Source organism: Rhinoraja longicauda, chromosome 1, assembly GCF_053455715.1.
Source record: "Rhinoraja longicauda isolate Sanriku21f chromosome 1, sRhiLon1.1, whole genome shotgun sequence".
Classification (NCBI taxonomy): Eukaryota; Metazoa; Chordata; class Chondrichthyes; order Rajiformes; family Arhynchobatidae; genus Rhinoraja; species Rhinoraja longicauda.
In genome coordinates this window covers 68,254,115-68,277,464 of record NC_135953.1, presented here as the reverse complement: position 1 = coordinate 68,277,464, position 23,350 = coordinate 68,254,115, and the positions used below count along the sequence as shown (strand labels likewise).

The 23,350-nt window shown below is 44.2% G+C and overlaps 1 protein-coding gene across 1 annotated transcript in view; it reads left to right on the top strand.

Annotated features, from left to right (window-relative positions):
* The first annotated feature begins 2,149 nt into the window (after nt 1-2,149).
* Nucleotides 2,150-23,350, top strand: part of n4bp2 (NEDD4 binding protein 2) — a 66,574-nt gene continuing 45,373 nt past the window's right edge. Inside the window, exons 1-2 of the mRNA XM_078399634.1 lie at nt 2,150-2,507; nt 12,576-14,085. Of these exons, the coding sequence (XP_078255760.1) occupies nt 2,228-2,507; nt 12,576-14,085 (1,790 nt within the window). The 5' untranslated portion in view covers nt 2,150-2,227. The remainder of the gene's footprint in view (nt 2,508-12,575; nt 14,086-23,350) is intronic.

Genomic DNA, 23,350 nt, shown 5'->3' with positions numbered 1-23,350 from the left:
GCAGGATGATAAATTGATCTTGTTATATCTGTCTTGTGCTCATTCCTCCACTATCTGCAGATTTACATTTGCCATTGCACTATGATTTCAATAAAGCTCCAGGTCTCACTGCTGAAGTCATCCCAAAAGTGGAGCATATCATGAGCAAGCAAGACCATAGATGACAGATCCTGAGGCCCAGCCTCTGCTGTCAGTCCACAGAACAGCTTTTAAATAGTGGTGATGATTGGAGACATTTAGAAACAATTCAAAAGGATCAAAATATCCAAAAAATATTAAAATTACAATGCCTTTAACCAATATCAATTGATTAAACATTGATTTGAAATAAAATAAAGAAAAAAAAATAGCAAAACTTTACCAGCTTTGAAGTCCTCTCCATTCATGCACTAGCTGAATGATTGAACCCCTGGACTCAGTGTTGGATCCAGCAGTGGAATGGAAGGTGAGAAAAATGTGCATTTGGCCTCCTGATCTCATCATTCCTGATTTCAGCATGGCACTGCTTTGGTGTAGAAGGCAGGAACATATTGACCCTTGTCAAGCTGTTGGCCAGCAGTTCTCTATTAATGCCTGGCGGTGGTTCAGTACAATCCAGGCTGATGTAATGGAGGAAGAAATCGACAAGAGTAATACAGCTCCATGATGTCGTATCATGTGTAATATTTGATGGGGAAAGAAGCTGACAGGATAATCTGCAAAATAAGAACAATCAAAATTTGTTTCTATCATAGCCTGAAGGACCAAGAGTCAAGCTTGACAGGCACATTAATGGCACACTACAACAAATAAACATACAACAATCAATAATACAATAAATTATCAGTAATAGCAGATAACCAGACCATAATGGTGCAAACTATTGTGTCAAACATGCCGTCAAATTATATTCTCTTATAGCCGGTGACATCCTTTTCATAGCTCTTGCAGGTAATATTATGACAGGGATAGGCTAAGTGAGGTGTGGTAGTTGATTTAAAGGGGAAAGGATTGGGAAATATTAAGGAAGACAGTAGGACATTTTGTGGATGGGGTAATAGGGGCTGGGATCTTTTAGAACCCAATCTATGATGTAATGGTTAAATTTGAAATTGATTAAAAGAATTATATTATTTATTTATTTATATCATTAGGGAAAGTAGACATTTAAAACAATTTTCTAGTCAAGAAATCATAAAATGTCAGTAAATGTTCTGAAGCTAAACTAAATAATAATCGTGTTGGGAAATTGATAGCTCTCTGCAAAATGAAGCATCTCAAATATCCACTTTACTGATTAAGAGTCACTTCTTCACAGGCAATCCATCAGACGGAGGAAGGCGTACTTCACTCCAGATCTGAAGCTGTTAACTTGGCCAGCCACAGGAGGGGCAGGAGATGCTTGACAGGACTGGTGGGTGGGTCGGTTGGGAGGTGGACGCTGGGCTTGTGTGTATAGTCCTGATGACAGGCCCGCAGGTGCTCTGTGCCATCCCCAAAACCCCCTCCTCTTGTTATGAACCATCATGAGCTGGGGATTCCCACAAATGGTTGGGGGGCTGTTTCATTTGTTTTTCAATGAGGCTCTGAATCGTTGCCTCCATCCACCTGGTTAGTTTGAGGGAGCCCAGATCGGTCATCTGCTGTGGTTGCCCGGTGCTGGGCATGCCCATGCCCACGCCCACTCAGCAACTGCGTTTGGCCAACCAAAGATAGTCACAAAATGCTGGGGTAATTCAGCGGGACAGGCAGCATCTGTGGAGAGCAGGGATGGGTGATGTTTCGGGTCAAGACCCTTCTTCAGACTGAGAGTCAGGGAAGAGGGAGTCTAGAGATAAAGAAGGGCAAGGTGTGAAAACGACAAATCAAAGCAGACGCTGCAAAGGAAATGTAGAATGGATCATTGTTAGCTGAGGGGAAGGTGACAAGGAATACAATCAGTAAAGTTAATAAGGAGGACAGTGAAACTAGTCGGAGAACTAGGGTGGGAGAGGGACGGAGAGAGAGGGAAAGCAAAGCCGGGTGATGTGAAATTAGAGAAGTCAATATTACCGCGGGGCGTGAGCTGAGTTTGGCCAACCGCCAACCCGGGCACGTGACCCGCCCTGGCCCCACCCTCTGCGGTTTCCACGCGACGTCACTGACCCCGCCCCCTGCCTCGGCCTCGAGCTGATGCCGTTCCCTGGACCGGGGCTCGGCTGAGGGAGAGCCAATAGTGCCATTGGATATAGTAACATCAACAACAACAATGCCGAAAAAGAAAAAGAGCAGCGCCGCGTCCACTGCTCGACCACCTGGATGTGCTCCCCCGCCCGCCACCGCCACCGCCACCAGCACCTCGGAGATGGATCCGGCTGATCGGGGCCCGGTTCCTTCTTGGGCCTCGGCCTCGAGTTCGCTGGCCGTCGCTGCCGGTGCCGTGGGACCGGGGATGAACAAGGAAGAGCTGCTGGACCGGCTGATGGAGATGTTTTCTCATCTGGACCCGAGCGTGGTGTATGTGATGCTGTCCGAGTGTGACTTTAAAGGTAATGGAGGGGTGAGCGCGGATGCAGGCCTGGCCTTCGCTCTTGGTCCTGACTTGGATCCCCCACAATCGGCCACTGCCTGTCACAAATTGCCACTGGGTCATTGACATTGCATTGGTTTCCCTATGCCAGCTCCCTGTTCTGTTTTTCTCTTTTGGAACGTTAATAGTATTTATTGACAACATCTTTCGAAAGCAAATCTCGGTAATCTAGATCATTCTGAAAGCAATGGCGAACACAGTGGCTGAGTATTTTCTATGAAACATGCATAGGAAAGTTAATAGTAAGATTTTTTAATGGACATGATGTGATGTACACGTTCTAATTTTAAAAGTTGAAAAACCCGTAAATATTAGGGGACCGAGGATCTAGTGAGAGGGAGAAAATGAAGGGAATCCACATTAGTCAGGAAATTGTGTTAGGTAAACTGTTGGGACTGAAGGCAGATAAATCTCCAGGGCCTGATGGTCTGCATCTCAGAGTACTCAAGGATGTCGCCCTAGAAATCATGGATGCATTGGTGATCATTTTCCAATGTTCTCTCGACTGGATCAGTTCATGTGGATGGAGGGTAGCCAATGTAACCCCACTTTTTAAGAAAGGAGGGAGAGAGAAAACGGGGAATTATAGACCAGTTAGCCTTACATCAGTAGTGGGGAAGATGCTTGAGTCGATTGTTAAAGTTGTTATAGCAGCGCATTTGGAAAGCAGTGACAGGATTGGTCAAAGTCATCATGGATTTATGAAGGGAAATTCATGCTTGACTAATCTTCTGGAATTTTTGAGGATGTAACAAGTAGAATGGATAGGGGAGAGCCAGTGGGATGTGGTGCATCTGGTCTTTCAAAAAGCCTTTGACAAGGTCCCACACAAGAGATTAGTGTGCAAAATTAGAGCACATGGGTATTGGGGGTAGGGTATTGACATAGCGAACTGGTTGGCAGACAGGAAGCAAAAGAGTAGGAATTCACAGATCCTTTTCAGAATGGCAGGCAGTGACTAGTGGGGTGCCAGAAGGCTCGGTGCTGGGACCCCAGTTATTTACAATATATATTAACGATTTAGACGAGGAAATTGAATGTGACATCTCCAAGTTTGCAGCTGACACAAAGCTGGGTGACAGTGTGACCTGCGACGAGGATGCTGTGAGGCTGCAGGGTGATTTGGATAGGTTGGGTGAGTAGGCATTTGCATGGCAGATGCAATCTGACATGGATAAATGTGAGGTTCTCCACTTTGCTGGCAAGAACAGGAAGGTAGATTATTATCTGAATGGTGTCAGATTAGGAAAAGGGGAGGTGCAACGAGACCTGGATGTGCTTGTACATCAGTCACTGAAAGTAAGCATGCAGGTATAGCAAGCAGTGAAGAAAGCTAATGGCATGTTGGCTTTCATTGCGAGAGGATTTGAGTTTAGGAGCAAGGAGGTCCTACTGCAGTTGTGAGACCGTACTTGGAGTATTGTGTGCAATTTTGGTCTCCTAATTTGAGGAAGGACATTATTGCTATTGAGGGAGTGCAGCATAGGTTCACCAGGTTAATTCCCGGCATGGCGGGACTGACATATGATGAAAGAATGGGTCGACTGGGCTTGTATTCACTGGAATTTAGAAGGATGAGAGGGGATCTTGTTGAAACATATAAAATTCTTAAAGGATTGGACAGGCTAGATGCAGGAAAAATGTTGCTGATGTTGGAGGAGTCCAGAACCAGGGGTCACAGTTTAAGAATAAGGGTTAGGCCATTTAGGACCGAGATAAGTAAAAACTTTTCCACCCAGAGTGTTGTGAATCTGTGGAACTCTTTGCCACAGAAGGCAATGGAAGCCAATTAACTGGATGTTTTCAAGAGAGAGTTAGATTTAACTCTTAGGGCTAAAGGAATCAAGGGATATTTGGAAACAGCAGGAATGGAGTACTGAGTTTAGATGATCAGCCATGATCAATTTGAATGGCAGTTCTGGCTCGACGGGCCGAATGGCTTACACCTGCACTTTAGCTAATTCTAGGTAGCAAACCTCATCTGCACCTTCACCAGAGCCTCCACATCCCCTGTAATCTAACCTTCCAAAGGACCCTACCATGCAGAACCTTATCAAATGCCTTGCTGAAGTCCATATAAACAGCATCTAAGGTCTTGCCTTTGTCAACCTTCTTGGTCACTTCATCAAAAAACTCAATCAAAATTGTGACAGAATTTCCATACAAAACCATCTATATACTAAAACGTTTGTTTGTTCCTGAACTACAGCCAAAACGGTACACGATAGCGCAACAATTTTAGGCTCACCTTACTCACCGTCGTCCCTTTGGTGCTAATGGAAGAAGTTTCATTGAAATCGGTGTTATATTTTAAAAGTTATTCACATTTTTTTATTTTTTTTACTTTATTTTTATTATTTTTTTTTTTACATACATACAAACACAAACTAAACAAACATAGGAGATGCATATTGAATGTAAATACCCTTACTTTAAGTTCCCAAAAACGGAAGAGACTCGAGTCCCGGCATTGCCTGTATTAATAATGACCATCTTTTATCAAACATGTCTGTTGTCAACTGTAACCTTGCTGTGATTTTTTCCATTATATACACATTTTTTACCCTATCTCTCCATTGCATTATGCTTGGAGGCTGTGGTTTCAACCACGAAGTTGTTATCGTCTTCTTTGCTATCAGCAGCAGGATTGTCAGTAAATGTTTCGAACTCTTATCTGTCATACTGTCAGGAATTATACCCAAAATGTAAAGTGCTGGTTCCAGAGGGAAGTTAATGCCCATAATCTGTTTAATTTCCTTTTGAATATTCTTCCAGAAATCCTGTATTTTTGGGCAATCCCAGAATATATGAGTGGAGTCCCCAACTTCTCCACACTCCCTCCAACATAAATCAGTTGTATTACTATATTTCGATGTAATGAATGGAGTATAAAAGTAACGCATTTTAACTTTCCAGTCAAATTCCCTCCATGTTGGGCTCTTAGTTAGTTTATGTCCCTCTTTAAATGATTCCTCCCACCCTTCTTCTGATATTATGATATTCGCTTCCAGTTCCCATTTTTCTTTGATATGTAAGTTGTTCTCTTTGGATTCATGTTGTAGTGCTTCATAAATTTTTGATATAATCCCTTTTTTTGACTTGTCTTCCGAGAACCCCCACAACACTTCCTCTAATTTAGATGGAGTCTTGCAGATGTTCTCCCATTCCTGATGTTTCTGTAGGTAATCTCTTAGCTGTAAGAATTTGTAAAAGTCATGAGCAGGTAAATTGAATTCTTTTTGAAGTTGTGTGAATATTTTCATTGTTTGTCCCTGAAACATTTGATCTATGTATATTAGCCCTTTGTCAGCCCATCTGTCAAATCCTGAGTCCATGGTAGATGGTACAAAGTCTGGGTTTTTTGCTATTCTAGTAGCCCTGCTTACCGAATTTGACAGCTTCAGCTTCTTTCTTACCACTCGTTGCCCATCCTGAGCCTCTTCAGGGCCTTCTCGTTTAAAAATGGGAGTGATTCTAAAGGCAGATTTTTACAAGCGTTTTGCTCCATCTCCACCCACATTGAATCTTTCTCTTTAGTAGTCCACATGATTAAGGCTCTGAGTTGCGTTGCCCAATAATAATTTCTTAAATTCGGCAAGTTCAACCCCCCCTTTTCTTTTTTGCTAAGAAGCGTCTTGTATTTAATTCTTGCTTTTTTACTTTGCCATAAGAATTTCGATATAATTTTATCCAGTTTTTTTAGAAAAGCTCCCAAGATCATAATAGGCAACGATTGGAACAAAAACAACAGTCTTGGCAATATATTCATTCTGACTGTTTCTACTCTTCCCACCAGAGTCAACGGTAAAATCTCCCATCCAGCCAAATCATCCTTTATCTCCGATATCAGTTTCCCATAATTAGCTTCAAATAGCTGTGCTGTATTCGAAGTGATAATTATACCAAGGTATCTAAACCCTTTTTTGGTCCATTTAAAATGGACTTTTTCTTTAAGTTCCACTGGACAATCTCCTGAGAGCATCATTGCTATTGATTTGGCTTCATTTGTCAAATATCCTGATATTTCACCATATTCTTTTAGGTTATCTAGTAGAGCTGGTATAGACGTGGAGGGCTCCACTATGTATGTTAATAAATCGTCCGCAAATAATGACGTCTTGTGTTCTATGCCCCCTTCATCTTTTATTCCTTTAATATTTTTATTTTGTCTTATTGACTCTGCTAACGGTTCAATACTTGCAGCAAACAGTAGCGGGCTCAGGCAATCTCCTTGCCTGACTCCTCTTTTGAGGTAGAAGAAGTCTGAGCAGCAGCCATTAATTCTGATCCGTGATTTGGGATTTTTATAAACAATTCTTACCCAGTCTATAAACGTTGAGTGAAACCCAAAAACCTTCAATGTTTGATATAAAAAGTTCCATTTCACACGGTCAAACGCTTTTTGTGCATCTAGGCTAAGCAGCATGGTAGGTCTGGGATTATTTTTAGCACATGATATAAGATTTAGTGTTCTCCTGATATTGTTAGCCCCCTGTCTCCCCGGGATAAACCCCGTTTGATCTGGCTTGATTAATTTAGTTATATGTTGTTGCATTCTCTGTGCTAGTATGCTTGTTAATATTTTTAAATCATTACAGAGCAAGCTGACCGGTCTATATCCCTCACATGAAGTCGGATCTTTGCCCTCCTTATGTAATACGGAAATTATGGCTTCTGACCAAGTATCTGGGCGGTTTCCTGTTGATAGCGCATAATTAAAAACTTTACATAATTCTGGTGTTATGTCTTCTGCAAAACATTTATAATACTCCCCTGAGAAGCCATCTGTACCTGGGGATTTGTTACTTTTAAGGGTTTTTATAGTATCGGCTATTTCTTGTGACGAAATTGGTTTTATCATTTCAGATGCTTCTTCTACCTTTAATGCTGGTAAATGTAGTTTTTTGAAAAATTCTTGTGTTTTGGTCTCAGTGAGATTAGATTCTGAGTCACTGTATAAGTTTTTATAATATTCTGCAAAGGCCTTTGCTATCTCTTTTGGCTTAGCCATAATAAAATTGGAAGTGGGATGTCTTATTTTTGTAACTATTCTATTTGTTTGAGCTTTTCGCAGTTGGAATGCCAGTAACCGGCTTGCTCTGTTACCCATCTCATAATATCTTTGATTTATAAAACGAAGAGCTCCTTCTGCTTTATATGTTAAAAGTTCGTCTAACTCTTGTCTCATTTTTTTTAATTCGACGAGAATAGAGTTGTTTCTTGTTCTTTTATGTTCTAACTCCAACTCTCTGATTTTACTTTCTAGCTTTCCTTGCCTTTCCATTCGGGTTTTTTTCAATCTGGAAGTTATCTCTATTATTTTCCCTCTCATGACTGCTTTTCCTCCCTCCCATAATGTCGATGGTGAGACCTCGCCATTGTCATTTATTTGAAAATATTCCTTTAAGTTTAGTTTTAGTTCTTTGACAACCTTTTCATCTGATAGGATTGACACATTAAGTCTCCAGTACTTAAAGAAGGATTCCCTGCCCAGCTCAATGGATAGTATGACAGGGGGTTATTCACATTTTAAAGTTTAAATCTACCTCCTAGGGAGGGAGGGGGGAGGATAAGGGGGGGTTGAGGGGGATGGAGTGGGGGTAGGGGAGGGAGGGGGGAGGTGTGGAGAGGGGAGGAGGGGGACAGGGGGAGAGGGGAGGGGGGGAAGAGAGGGTGCTGCACCAATGCAGGAGAGGTTTGGGCCCAACACCTGGTCTAGTGTTGACTATTCCTCATCAGCCTCCCTCTATCCAAATGTTTATATATCTTGTTTCTATGTATGTTTGTCCCTCAGAATCCTCTCCAGTATCTTACCTATGCATATTTTAGGCTCACTGGTCTATAATTCCCTGGCTTTTCCCAGCAGTCCTCCTTAAACAGAGGCACAACATTAGCCCCACCCTCCAGTCGTCTGACACCTCATCTATGTCTAACGATGATTCAGAATTCACAGTCAGGGTTCCTCCAGTTTTTTCACTAGCTCCCACAGTGTCTGATCAGGCCCAGGAGATTTATCTATCTTCATACCTTAAGCTGGTGGTGGATGTAATGTACCGTGGTTCTCCGCTCCGGCTGATTAATGTGTATGCCTCACCCATGCGGAGCGAGCAGTTGGCCGTCCTCCAGCAGCTCCCACCGCTGCTGGCCACGTCTAGACCGCTCGTTCTGGCCGGTGACTTCAACTGCATCATCGATGCGGCTGGACGATCCGGCAGTGCCAACCACAGACTGGTGGAGACGGTCAAAGATGCAAAGCTGCGCGACGCCTTCAGCGACCCTGCAGGCGGAGCCCAGCCACGGTTCACCTGGTCAGGACCGAACGGTTCAGCCCAGTCCCGGATAGACTTCCTCTTCACATCGAGGGCCGTCACGGTCAGACACACCGACCTCGCGCCGGTGTTCTTCTCTGACCACTGCCTCCTTCAGGCCACCTGTCACCTACAGGAGGACCGGAAGGCGGGCAGAGGGACGTGGAAGTTAAATGTGGAGCTGTTGACCCCGGAGAACGTTGAGGAGCTAAAGAGGGACTACGCATGTTGGAGAACTGAGGCCCCTCTTTGACTCCCCGACACTCTGGTGGGAGGCAACAAAGGAGAACATCAAGAAGTTCTTCGTCTCCAAAGGTGTTCAGAGAGCAAGACAGGGTAAGAGGGAATTGTGTCAACTCCAGACAGATTTGCAGCAACTGCTCCTGCAGAAGAGAGGGGTGGATGTGAGGGAGGAACTGAGAGAGTTGAAGGGCCGGCAAGCTCGGCTCTTTACCTCTGAATCCTCCAAGATCATCTTCCGGTCCAGGGTCCGCCATGTTGAGCAGGATGAGACGTGCTCACGTTTCTTCTTCCATAAGGTTCACAGGGGGAGCTCTGTGATCGAAAGCCTTAGGGAGGAGGACGGCTCGGTAACATCCTTGCAGACTGACATGTTGAGGATCTGCAGATCCTTTTATAAGGATTTGTACGACATAAAGACCACAGACAGCACCGCCTCCCAGAACTTCCTGTCTTCCATCACGGAAGTCTTGGATGACAGCAAGTGGGAGAGTCTGGACCAACCACTGACCCTGGAGGAGCTGACTGGCTCCATCCGTTCCTTTGACTCGAGTAAAACTACCGGAAGCGACGGCTTACTGGCAGAATTGTATTGGGCTCTGTGGGACTGGGTGGGCCCGGACCTGCTGGAAGTGTACAACCACATACTTCTAGCCGGCAGCATGTCAGACTCTATGAGGAAGGGCAGCATCACCCTCATCTACAAGCAGAAGGGGGAGATGAATGATATAAGGAATTGGAGACCCATCACATTGTTGAATGTAGACTACAAGATCCTGTCTAAGGCCATGGCCAACCGGGTCAAGTCTGCTCTGGGACAGGTGATCCACCCGGACCAAACCTGTGCTGTACCTGGCAGGAAAATCTCAGACAGCCTGGTGCTGCTGAGAGATACCATTGCCTACGTGCAGGACAGACGGATCAATGCCTGACTGGTCAGCTTGGACCAGGAGAAGGCCTTCGACAGGATATCGCACACGTACATGAGGGACGTGCTCTCCAAAGTGGGCTTTGGGGAGGGAATCAAGAAGTGGATCCAACTGCTCTACACCGATATCTGTAGTGCAGTCCACATCAATGGGTGGGAATCAGACAGCTTCCCCGTCAGGTCTGGAGTCAGGCAGGGTTGCCCTCTCTCCCCTGTCTTGTTCATCTGTTGTATTGAGCCCTTTGCCGAATCCATCAGGAAGGATGCGAGCATAAGAGGAGTGACATTGCCAGGCAGTGGGGGCATTCAGGACAAGACCCTGTACAGGCCCTATCCCTGTACATGGACGATGTCGCCGTCTTCTGCTCGGATCCAGGGTCGGTCCGCAGACTGATCAGCGTCTGCGACCAGTTTGAGTCGGCCACGGGGGCCAGGGTAAACCGCAGGAAGAGCGAGGCCATGCTCTTTGGCAACTGACCCGACCGATCTTCCACCCCTTCACCATCAAGCCTGACTTCTTGAAGGTGCTGGGCATCTGGTTCGTGAAGGCTGAGGCAAGTGATGAGAATTGGCTGGAACGGGTACAAGCGGAGGAAGCTGGAGCTGTGGAAGCAGCGCTCCCTCTCCTTCACAGGGAAAAATCTGGTCATCAGGTGCGAGGTGCTCTCAGGGCTGCTGTACTTGGCACAAGTGTGGCCCGTCCCTAACTCCTGCGCCACGGGGATCACCCGGGCCATCTTCCGCTTCATCTGGGGGTCGACGATGGACCGGGTGCAACGAGCCACAATGCACAAGTCGGCAGACAAAGGGGGTAAAAGTGTGCCCAACGTCGCCCTCATCCTGATGGCCACCTTCGTGTGTGGCTGCATCAGAACCTCAGCAGGTAGTGGCCCTTGGTGCACATGGGCACCAAGGGCCACTACCTGCTGAGGTTCTACCTGTCCCCGGTGTTGCGAAGGATGGGCCTGGCATAGATGCCATGCAATGTGCCAGTCAGCTGGACATTGTCACACCATCTGTCGCTCGTGGAAAGGTTCTTCCGGACCAACACCTTTGACCACAAGTCCATCGGGCAGTGGTCAGCACGGAACATCCTGCGGGCACTGCAGGGCAATGACTCCATGGATCCTGTGGTGTGGTTCTCAGAGCAGACTGCCCAGCTTGTCTGGCAAAATGCCTCATCGACATAACTCACCAACAAGCACCAAGACCTGGCTTGGCTGGCGGTGAGGAGAGCCATCCCAGTCAGATCCTTCCTGCACCGCCGGAACCTCACTACCAGCACACGCTGCCCTCGGGACGGCTGCTATGGAGAGGAGACGGTGGCCCACCTCTTTACAGAGTGTGGATTTGCAAAGAGGGTCTGGAGAGGTTTGCAGGGGTCCCTGTCACGATTTATTCCGAGCAGCTCCGTCACAGAGGACTCTGATCTAAGGACTGTTCCCAGGGGCGCATTCGGAGACTGACATCGAGTGCTGCTGGAAGGTCATCAACTCGGTGAAAGACGCTCTTTGGTCTGCCCGATCTTTGTTGACCTCCCAGCGGAAAGAGCTGTTCGTCGGGGAATGTTGCCGACTGGCCCGCTGCAGACTGCAGGTGTATGTGCTGAGGGACGCACTGAAGCTCTAGGGTCTAGGGTCCTCCCGCTGCTGGACATGGGGGGCAGGGTGTGGTGGAGACCCTCCAAATAAGGGATTCTGTGTAAATTTCTGTGTAAATTTGGAAATGAATATCTGCATTGAATGTGTAACCTCCGGAAATGTCGGATGGGGTTTTTGAAAAGACGATGTTTTGTTAATATTTATTACTTGAATAAAGTATTTTTTGATATTTAAAAAAAAATCTATCTTCATACACCTTAGTACATCCAGCATCTCCTCAGACATAATATGGACCATTCTCAAGATATTTCCTTTTCCTTTCCCAAGTTCCCCAGTATATGTGCCTTTCTCCACATTAATAACAGGACAAATATTCCCTGGAGACCTTGCTCATCCCGTGCGGCACCTTGCATTGAAGGCTACTTCGATTTCTCAGGGGCCCCTATTATCTCTCTAGTTACCCCCTTAATGTACTTGTAAGATATCTGTTGATAAGTTGAAGGTAGACAAAAAATGCTCGAGTAACTCAGCGAGAAGGAATGGGTGATGTTTCGGTCGAGACCCTTCTTCAAACTGATGTCAGGGGAGGGGGCGGTACAAAGAAAGGATGTGGTAGGAGACAGGAAGACTAGTGGGAGAACTGGGAAGGGGATAAAGAGGGAAAGAGGAACAGTCTGAAGTTAGAGAAGTCAATGTTCATACCGCTGGGGTTTAAACTGCCCAAGCGAAATATGAGATGCTATTCCTCCAATTTGCGCTGGGCCTCACTCTCACTTGTTAATAAGTTAGTCTGCAATGCATGCTGCAATTGGTCCCACTCAATAAAATCTGGGCCAACGTCAACAGACCAACCTGGTGGTATAAATGTTTATGTTATCTCATAAAGTAGTTGCAGAAAATTTCCTGATATGATTGTCCTCAACACGAATATTTGTTCTCTCTTTGTCCAGCTGATGATGCAATGGATTCTTTGCTGGTACTATCTGATGCTGCTAAAGGAGTGTCATCATCTAGCTCTTCTGGGTTTGAATGTGTGGCAGCTCCCCTAAGTGATCAAGATAATGGCGATGAGGTAGTCACAGAAGACTATGGACGTAATTCAATTGCTGCATCTGAAAGTATTGAAGTATCTGGATGGGATGAACGATTGGATTCCTCAATCGAAAAAGAACTGGAGAAATACAGTATGAATACATATTATGAACAAAGCATGTCATTTCCACAGTATCAGCCATTTATGAACCAATATAACTCTCCTATTAACCAGTTTCCCAGTCTCTATGTTGGTAACCAATTACCTCAGCTAACACAAGCAAATTTGAACTCTACTTTGAACAATGTGTCCCATCAGCAGCAAACAGATCCAAATGATGGCGAATCACTTGGGCACTTGTCATGTACATTGAATTCAAAAGATTGTGAAGAACATTTGAGCCATCATTTTAATAGTGAAACCAACATAGAGAAAAGGTTAGAAGTTCAATCGGAACTTAGCAAGTTCTCTTCTGAAGCTATTGAAAGGGCCAGCAGCAAGAATACCCCCATTGAGCATGCAACTGCGATGGTTGCATTTCCAACTAATATAAGCACAGAGGCCACAGATGTATGGACAAGCCAAAGTGAAAGTCATAGTCTGTCAGGAGCCATTTCTATGAATCTTGGTGCAATTGGCTCAAAGAAGTATAGTGGATCAGAGCATTTTGATCCAACGTATGATGAGCTTCCAAATGCAGTGAACCACCAAGCTGAATATTTGAAAAACAGTGATATTTCTGATGAAGCAGTAAGGAGATTTTCTGGTGCTGATGCAAATGAAATATGGTTTGGATCAAAAAAAGAGAAATCACCTTCAGAAAACTACAAATTATTTGGAGAATGTCAAGTATTTAAAGGAACAAATGAATTGCTACGAAAAAACAGTTCTCTCGCAAAGAAGTCCTTAGAAAATAAAGAGAATGTTTCAAAAAATATGCAACAAAATACAACATGTTTTCCTTATTGGTTTGATGTCGGGAAAGACTGCAGTGGTGAAAAGCTCCCAAAATTAACGAACAGTAAGGAAACAAGTTATCCTCAGTATTCAAGCAGTGTACATTTTACAAATACTCCAACCATGTCTTCAGTCTCATGGAATCCGTGGGCTCCTGAGTTCCAGCCGATGAACATGGCAAAAACCTTTATCACACCTGTGGCAATGAGTCCTGTGAAACCAAGACCTGCTGATGCTTCAACATGGAGACGTGCTGGAGCTTTATCCAGTACTGATCCACTTCATTCAGTTACAAGTCCTTGTTCCAATACTTTGCCGTCAAAACCGTGTTTAAATCCATATGGCGTACCACAGCTGCAGACTTATGAGCATCAGTTTCCACAGCTTGCACACAGAAAGTCATTGGTTACGCCTAAGCTGTTGTTTTTGATGAGGGGTCTGCCTGGATCAGGAAAGAGCACGCTAGCAAGGTATGACATTTTTTTTGTATATAATTAGGAGACCAAATGAAGAAGTTTGGCTTTTATTTATTACAGCATCATTCTTAGATCCCTGGATGTCAGCCTTGGTTCAATCATAGAACACTAAATTTGGAGTTAAGTAACTGGTCCAGTCCAATTCCAGATGCTCGCATATAATCTAGGATGATTCTTTTGTGTGGTTTTCAGCAAATGCAGAACAATCAGAAATGTTGTCTTTCAGATGACAAAATAAACTGATTTCTTGCGTCCATGGATCACATGGCATCATTAGAAAAATCAGATATTTTGGTATCCTGACCATCATTTATCTATTACAACAGATTAATAGTTACTTTTCTCATGGTCTACCGAATGGTATGAATCATAGGGATATTTGGACTTTTGGAAGATGGAATTAATCCCGAGTGCAAAATGATGCATTTTAGAAGTGAAATAGGGGAAGGACTAGGACATATACAATAAATGGTAAGGCACTAAAGAATGTCGATGAACAGAGGGACCTTGGGACTTAAGTCGATAGTTCCCTGAAAGTGGTAATATGGGTAGATAAGGTGGTGAAAACGGCATTTGACATGCTTGCCTTAAGGCATAGAGTATAAACGTTGGAATCTATGTTTCAACTTTACAAAATGTTGCTTAGACTCCAATTGGAACACTGTATCACAAAATGCTGGAGTAACTCAGCGGGTCAGGCATCTCAGGAGAGAAGGAATGGGTGACATTTTGGGTCGAGACCCTTTTTCAGACTGATGTCAGGGGAGGGGGCGGGACAAAGATAGGATGTAGGGGACAGGAAGACAGTGGGAGAACTGGGAAGGGTGAGGGGAAAGAGAAGGCAGAGGAACTATCTGAAGTTAGAGAAATCAATGTTCATACCGCTGGGGTGTAAGCTGCCCAAGCGAAATATGAGACGCTGTTCCTCCAATTTGCGGTGGGCCTCACTATGACAATGGAGGAGGCCCATTGCAGAAAGGTCAGACTTGGAGTGGGAGGAGGAGTTGAAGTGCTGAGCCACCGGGAGATCAGGTTGTTTAAGGCGGACTGAGCGAAGGTGTTGAGCGAAACGATCGCCGAGACTGCGATGGTTTCACCAATGTAGAGAAGTTGACATCTGGAACAGCGGATACAATGGGTGAGGTTGGAGGAGGTGCAGGTGAACGTCTGCCTCACCTGAAAAGACTGTTCAGTTCTTATCGCCACTCTTTAAGAAAGATATGGCTCTGCTGGTGAGAATGCAGTGGGAATTTATTAAGCTATTGCCTAGATTGGAGAACTTTAGTCACAAGCCTCCACGAAAAACAAACCTCCACCATCACCCTCTGCTTCCTTCCATGAAGTCAATTCTCTATCCAGTTAGCTAGCTCTCCCTGGATCCCATGCATCTAACCTAACAGAGCAGTCTACCATGCAGGACCTTCAAAAAGGCCTTGTTGAAATCCATGTGGGCAATGTAAACAGCTTTTTTCTCGTCAACCTTTTCAGTTACATCTTCAAAAATCTCAATCCAATTCATAAGACACAATCTCCCATGTTCAAAACCATGCTGACGATCCCTAATCACCCCCTGCCTAACCAAATGCATATATATCTTACCCCTCAGAATCCTCTCCAGTAACTTATGATGTTAGGCACACTGGTCAACAGTCCCAGACATTTTCTTGCAGCCCTTTAAAAGTGTTGTAACTGATCAGGCCTGGGAGATTTATTTCCTTTAATATACTTAAGACATCCAGCACCTCCTTGACTGTAACACAGGCTGTTCTCTCTAGTTACCCTATTTCCCTTAATATACATAAAATCTCTTTGGATTCTCCTTGATATTATCTGCCAAATATATGTCCTGCCCTCTTGTTGCCTCCTTATTTCATTCTTTAGTATGTTTCTCAGACCCCAAAGCCATTCCAGGAATACACTTGATCCCAACTGCCAATACCTGGCCCAGGTACTCTCCTTTTTCCTGACTAGAGCCTCGATTTCTCTTGTCATCCAGGCTTCCTTATGCCCATCTGCCTTGCCTTTCACTCGTTCAGGAACATGCATGCCTTGAACTGTCGTCATCACATTTTAAAATGCATTCCACTTTTCTGATGTCGCTTTGCCCACAAACAACCTACTCCAATCAACTTTAGCAAATTCCTGTCTAATACCATTAAAGTAGGCATTGCCCCAATTTTTATTTTAACTTGGGGGCCTGCCCTGTCATTATCCCTAATTATTTAAAAACTAATAGAAATATGGTCAATAGACAATAGACAATAAACAATAGGTGCAGGAGTAGGCCATTCAGCCCTTCGAGCCAGCACCGCCATTCAATGCGATCATGGCTGATCACTCTCAATCAGTACCCCATTCCTGCCTTCTCCCCATACCCCCTCACTCCGCTATCCTTAAGAGCTCTATCCAGCTCTCTCTTGAAAGCATCCAACGAACTGGCCTCCACTGCCTTCTGAAGCAGAGAATTCCACACCTTCACCAAGGTGATCCCAAAAGGCCGTGCACTGATACTTCAGTCACTTGCCCTTCTAAATTTCATAAGAGTATCAAGATTTGCTCTCTCCCTTCTACATGTTGCCTGTGCAAACTTTTCTGAACACATTTGAAAAATTCCTCCCCGTCTCAGCCCTGGACACGGTGGAGGTCCCAGTCTATATTGGGAATGTTACAATCCCCAACTATGATAACACTATTAGTCTTGCAGCTGCCTGCAATCTCCTGGTATATTTGCTCTTCTAATTCCTGTTAACTATTTGCGGGCCTATAGTAGGTGATCATCCCCTTTACTTCTCTCCGCTCCACCCATCGAGCCTCACTGGATGAACCATCAGTGATGTGGCTACTACTTCCATGATGTTCTTCTTAATCAGTAAAGCAATACTCCCTCTTGTTTTACTCCTGCCTCTATCTCACCTGTAGCACCTGTACACTGGAGCATTAAGCTGTCAGTCATGTTCCTCTCTTAGCCAAGTTTCCGTAATGGCTACAATGTCCTGGTAGCATGTATCTCGCCACGCCCTGAGTTAATCCGCCTTGCCCGTCATGTCAATGCATTAAAGTAAATGCAATTTAATCTAACAGTCCTTTCCCTCTTCCTCCCTATCCTGCCCACTGAACTTGTTTTCATCACCTTCCATACGACTTTCATGTCTTCCATGTCTTCCGGAGATTTCTCTAGTCTCTCTTCCCAGAGTTTGAGCCTTCTGGATGATGCACTGCAGTCCAGGGGATGGACAGACCACACCACACACTATATCCATCAGAAGATTAGGACCTGTGCTTCAGGAGGTCGCAGATTTGGGGTTTCAGTAGATTGGAATGTTAAAACCTGGATCTGAGAGGATCATTGAGTTTGCTGGGTCTGGAGATAAGGGCTTGGACAAAATGCTCGTGGTGGTGAATGCAAAGACTCTATATAATGTGTAGGAAGGAAATGCAGATGTTGGTTTAAACCATTAAGGGCCTTCTTCAGACCCAACCTGAAACATCGCCAATTCCTTTTCTCCAGAGGTGCTGTCTGACCCGCTGAGTTATTCCAGTTTTTGTGTCTATCTTCACTCTATATAATGTGATAGTTGAGGCGGCCTCCTGAGGGATGATGTTTCAGTTATTGCTTGACTGCTGAATTAGATTAGCACAATCCTGGGAGGATCGCATTGTCGTGAGGGTGCCCAACAGTTGATGCTCTGTGAAACCTTGGTCCTCGCGGTGGTATTGGGGGTGGAGGGGGGGTGGAGGGAGGGGGGCGGGGAGTGATGGGAGTGACATTATCCCTTGCACTTTGTGCAAAAATAATTTTGAGGATTCAAGCGTGATATTTCTAGAGTGAAGAATGACCAATAAGAAACCATGTCAATAGACAATAGGTGCAGGAGTAGGCCATTCAGCCCTTCGAGCCAGCACCGCCATTCAATGCGATCATGGCTGATCACTCTCAATCAGTACCCCGTTCCTGCCTTCTCCCCATACCCCCTCACTCCGCTATCCTTAAGAGCTCTATCCAGCTCTCTCTTGAAAGCATCCAACGAACTGGCCTCCACTGCCTTCTGAGGCAGAGAATTCCACACCTTCACCACTCTCTGACTGAAAAAGTTCTTCCTCATCTCCGTTCTAAATGGCCTACCCCTTATTCTTAAACTGTGGCCCCTTGTTCTGGACTCCCCCAACATTGGGAACATGTTTCCTGCCTCTAATGTGTCCAATCCCCTAATTATCTTATATGTTTCAATAAGATCCCCCTCATCCTTCTAAATTCCAGTGTATACAAGCCCAATCGCTCCAGCCTTTCAACATACGACAGTCCCGCCATTCCGGGAATTAACCTAGTGAACCTACGCTGCACGCCCTCCATAGCAAGAATATCCTTCCTCAAATTTGGAGACCAAAACTGCACACAGTACTCCAGGTGCGGTCTCACCAGGGCCCGGTACAACTGTAGAAGGACCTCTTTGCTCCTATACTCAACTCCTCTTGTTATGAAGGCCAACATTCCATTGGCTTTCTTCACTGCCTGCTGTACCTGCATGCTTCCTTTCATTGACTGATGCACTAGGACACCCAGATCTCGTTGAACTCCCCCTCCTCCTAACTTGACACCATTCAGATAATAATCTGCCTTTCTATTCTTACTTCCAAAGTGAATAACCTCACACTTATCTACATTAAACTGCATCTGCCATGTATCCGCCCACTCACACAACCTGTCCAAGTCACCCTGCAGCCTTATTGCATCTTCCTCACAATTCACACTACCCCCCAGTTTAGTATCATCTGCAAATTTGCTAATGGTACTTTTAATCCCTTCGTACTAATGGTACTTTTAATCCCTTCGTACTAATGGTACTTTTAATCCCTTCGTAATTTCCAAAAGCACTATTTATTTTAAAAAAAGAGTCAGCAAGATAATAGAACATGGAGCAGTATGGCACAAGAACAATGTTTGTGCCGAACATGAGGCCAGGACAAACTCCTCTTTGCCTACTTATAGTCCGTATCCCTTCATTTCCTGCATATCCATATGCCTATCTAAAAGTGTCTTAACTGCCACTATCTTATCTCCCTCACCCCCCATCTCCAGCAATGTGTTCCAGGCACATGCTGCCTTCTGTGCATATTAAAATACTTGCTCTGCTCATCTCCTATCCCCTCACCTATTTTCCTATCCTGGGAAAAAGGTTCTGACTGACTATCCTTTGATGCCTCTTATACTTCTATCAGGTCTCCTCACACCCTCTGGAATTCCAAAGAAAACAATCTAAGTCTGTCCTACCTCTCCCTGTAGCTAATACCTCCTAATCAAGGCATCATTATGGTAAACCTCCTTTCCAAAGCCTCCACATACTTCCTGTAATGAGACGACCAGAACTGCATGCATTACTCCACACAGCCAACCAAAGACCAAAAAGCTGCATCATGACTTCCTGACTCTTGTACTTAATAACCTGACCTATGGAAGCAAAAAATACTATACCACTTTACCACTCTATCTACTCGTGTTGCCACCTTCAGGGAGTAATGGATTTGGACCCGACATGGTGGCGCAAAGGTAGAGTTGCTGCTCATACAGCGCTTACTACGCCAAGGACCTCGGTTTGATCCCGACTACGGGTGCTGTCTGTACGGATTTTTTACGTTTCCATTGCTAAATTTCCACAGTCAATATCCTGCCGCCATCATTGACCTGAAATTTAACAGTAGAGTTATGAAAGTAAAGGAGTTTTATGATGAGGCTAGAAAGTGGATATTTGACAATGTATTTATTTTCTGAGTCTCCAAAACCTTTCTATCATCTGAACGGCATGTCATACATTTAATGAAGTATTCTTCACAGATCTGGATGTGCATCTCCAACACTCAAGAAACTTGATTTTATTCAGGTCAGACGCAATCTGTTTGATCAATTCTCCATCCTAAGTAAACAATCATGTAAGACTCGAAGATATCACAAAATGCTGGAGTAACTCAGCGGGTCAGGCAGCATCTCAGAAGAGAAGGAATGGGTGACGTTTTGGGTCGAAACCCTTCCTCAGACTGATGTCAGGAGGGCGGGACAAAGAAAGGATATAGGTGGAGACAGGAAGACAGTGGGAGAACTGGGAAGGGGAAGAGAGGGACTAAGGAGCTATCTAAAGTTAGAGAAGTTAATGTTCATACCGCTGGGCTGTAAGCTGCCCAAGTGAAATATGTGGTGCCGAATCATGTAAGACTGGTAAACTATGATTGCAGTATGCACCAACTACAAAATAAAATGAAGCAACTCACATATTTGATAGCACCTTCAAAGTCCACAATGTACAACCTGGAGGTAGTAGCAAGATGCTGTTTTTAAACGTGTTCTGATGATCATGATCTTGGTATGCAATCCTTATTAAAAAGCATTTTTATATTCCCAGGTGTAAGGCCTTCTGTTTCAGCTTTGACATGAACTAAGCAATTGCCATATTTCTATGTAGTTGAAGGTGCAAGTTCAGTGTTAAATGTGAGCAGTTAAATTAATGGGGTAAGCAGTGAGACTGCAGAGTACCGCGGGACTAGCCTGACAAAAAATATATTTTCAATGGCATGGTTTCAGGGAAAACAAGCAAAAGCGGTAATGATTACTATTTTGCAGATAAGGTGAAATTGAAAAACATGCTGGAAGGTTAAAAGCAGGCAATGTACCAATTCTGCCATCATTGGGGTGAGTTTCATGCCAGAGGTGTAGTTCTGGTGCTATTGAAAAAGTTGGGGGATAGGAGAACCAAAATTATTTGAGTTCTGTTGTATTGCAGGTTAAAAACATTTCATTTCCATAGTGCTGTTTTTCAGCATTAAAATTGGCCATGGCCATGGGATAGAGTGGTGCTAGAGGGCAGTTTGCTTTCTTGAGCGCTTTTGTGTCTGGAACTTAAACAATGTTCTTGCCAACTACTCCCATAACATACCAACTACTCCCATAACATAAGAGTTATTATAAAAATTAAATTTACAAAATCGTTGAAGTTAATGGAGGAAAATATATGGACAGCAAAACTTTTACTATGTTGGATTTTTTTGGCCATTGACTTCATTAAAAGCCCTTCATCCATTTCATCAAATATTTTTCCAATACTGAATACTAAAATTAATTGTCTTTCAAGATGATTGCATTATGTAGAACACTGCTCAGAATTTTCCAATTGAGGCCATTTACTAATTCTGGAGAAAATGCTGGAGACAATTCTGGAGCTCAAAAATAAGAAAAGTGTAATCACTCTAATGGGACTCTTAATAGGGTTCTCAATAGGCAGCAAGAAACAGAGGAACATATGTTGGCAGATTATGGACAGATGTAAAAGTAACAGGGTTGTTATAGTGAGTGAGTTTAACTTCCATAATATTAACTGGGATCCCCTTAGTGCAAAAGGCTTAGAGATGGGGCAGAATTTGTCAGGTGTATTCATGAGGGTTTCTTAAAAAGTATGTAAGTAGTTCACCTTGGGGAAAGGCCATACTGGACCTCGTGTTGGGAAACTAGCCCGGCCAGGTGGCCGGTGTTTCAATGGAAAAGCATTTTGGGAATAATTATTACAATGATATGTTTTAAGAATGAGAATCAGTCTGGACCTTCAGAAATTACTAAATTGGGGTAAGACAGAATGCAACATTATTAGGCAGGAGCATAAATTGGGAACAGCTCTTATTGGGTATGTCCACTTCAGACATACCAGCTGATCAGAGTTCGGGATTGGCATTTTGCAATAATGAGGAGAGATAAATATAGCATAGTAAGTGAACCTTGGGTGACCAGAGAAATTCTAAATTTTGTCCAAATGAAAAAGGACGCATATGTACAGGTTAGGAAGCTGAATCAGCCTGAACATTTGATGAATATAAAGCAAGCAGTAATTAATTCAAGCAGGCAATCAGAAGGGCCAAAAGGGACCATGAAATGTCAAAATGGCAAATCAGATTTGAGAAAATCCCAAGGCTTTATATACGTACATTAAAAACATGAGAGTAACCAAGGAGAAAGTAGAACCAGTCTGATGTAGCACGGACAGACAAAATGCTGGAGGAACTCAGTGGGACAGGCAGCATCTCTGGAGAGAAGGAATGATAAAGCAGGGAATTTTGTTTTGAGTCCGAGGATGTGGGTGAGGTACTAAATTAGTACTTTGCATCTATATTCACCAAGGCGAAGTACATAGAAACATAGAAACATAGAAACATAGAAAATAGGTGCAGGAGTAGGCCATTCGGCCCTTCGAGCCTGCACCGCCATTCAATATGATCATGGCTAATCATCCAGCTCCAGCATGGAAGATAGTGAGCTCAGTGAAGGGCATACCAGTAAGCTAGGCCAATTTGAAATCGAGGTGGTGCTCTTGAAGAGCATTAAAGTGGATAAATTCCAAGGACCCTATGGGATTTATCCCAGGTATTGAGAGAGGTAAGAGAGGAGATTGAAGGGGTCTTTACGATGAGCTGCGAGCAGTTTTGGGCCCCATATCTGAGAAGGGATGTGCTGGCATTGAGAGGGTCCAGAGGAGGTTTACGAGAATGATTCCAGGGATGATTGGGTTATCATATGATGAACATTTGATGGCATTGGGCCTGTACTCCCAAAGATGAGAGGGGACCTCATTGAAATTTACCAAATAATGAATGGCCTGGATAGATTGGATGGGGGAGGATGTTTCCATTAATGGGAGAGTCAAGGACCAGAGAGCACAATTTCAGGAAAAAAATGATGTACCTTTAGAAAAGAGATGAGGAGGAATTTCTTTAGTCACAGGGTGGTGAATCTGTGGAATTTATTGCCACAGACGGCTGTGGTGACCAAGTAATTGGGGAGTTTTAAACCAGAGATTGACCGATTCTTGATTAGTAGGGGTGGCAAAGGTTATGGGGAGAAAGCAGGAGAATAGGGTTGAGAGGGAGATAGGTTAGCCATAATTTAATGGAGGAGTAGACTCGATGGACCAAATGACCCAATTCTGCTCCTATGATTTATGAAGTTATGAACCTATGGAACTTTGTATCCTCTCTAGCAACAGGCGAGGTCCCAGAGGACTGGAGAGTACCCAATGTTGTTCCTTTGTTTAAGAAGGAAAGTACAGAAAATCCAGGAAATTAGAATCAGATGAACCTCACATTTGTGCCAAAAAGCCATTGGAGAGGATTTACTCGAGGAGGCGAATGGGTTAATTGGAGACAGTCTTTTGGCTGATCCAGAAAATTAAGATGCATGAGACCAATGGAGACTTGGTTGTTTGGATTCAGAACTGGCACACTCATA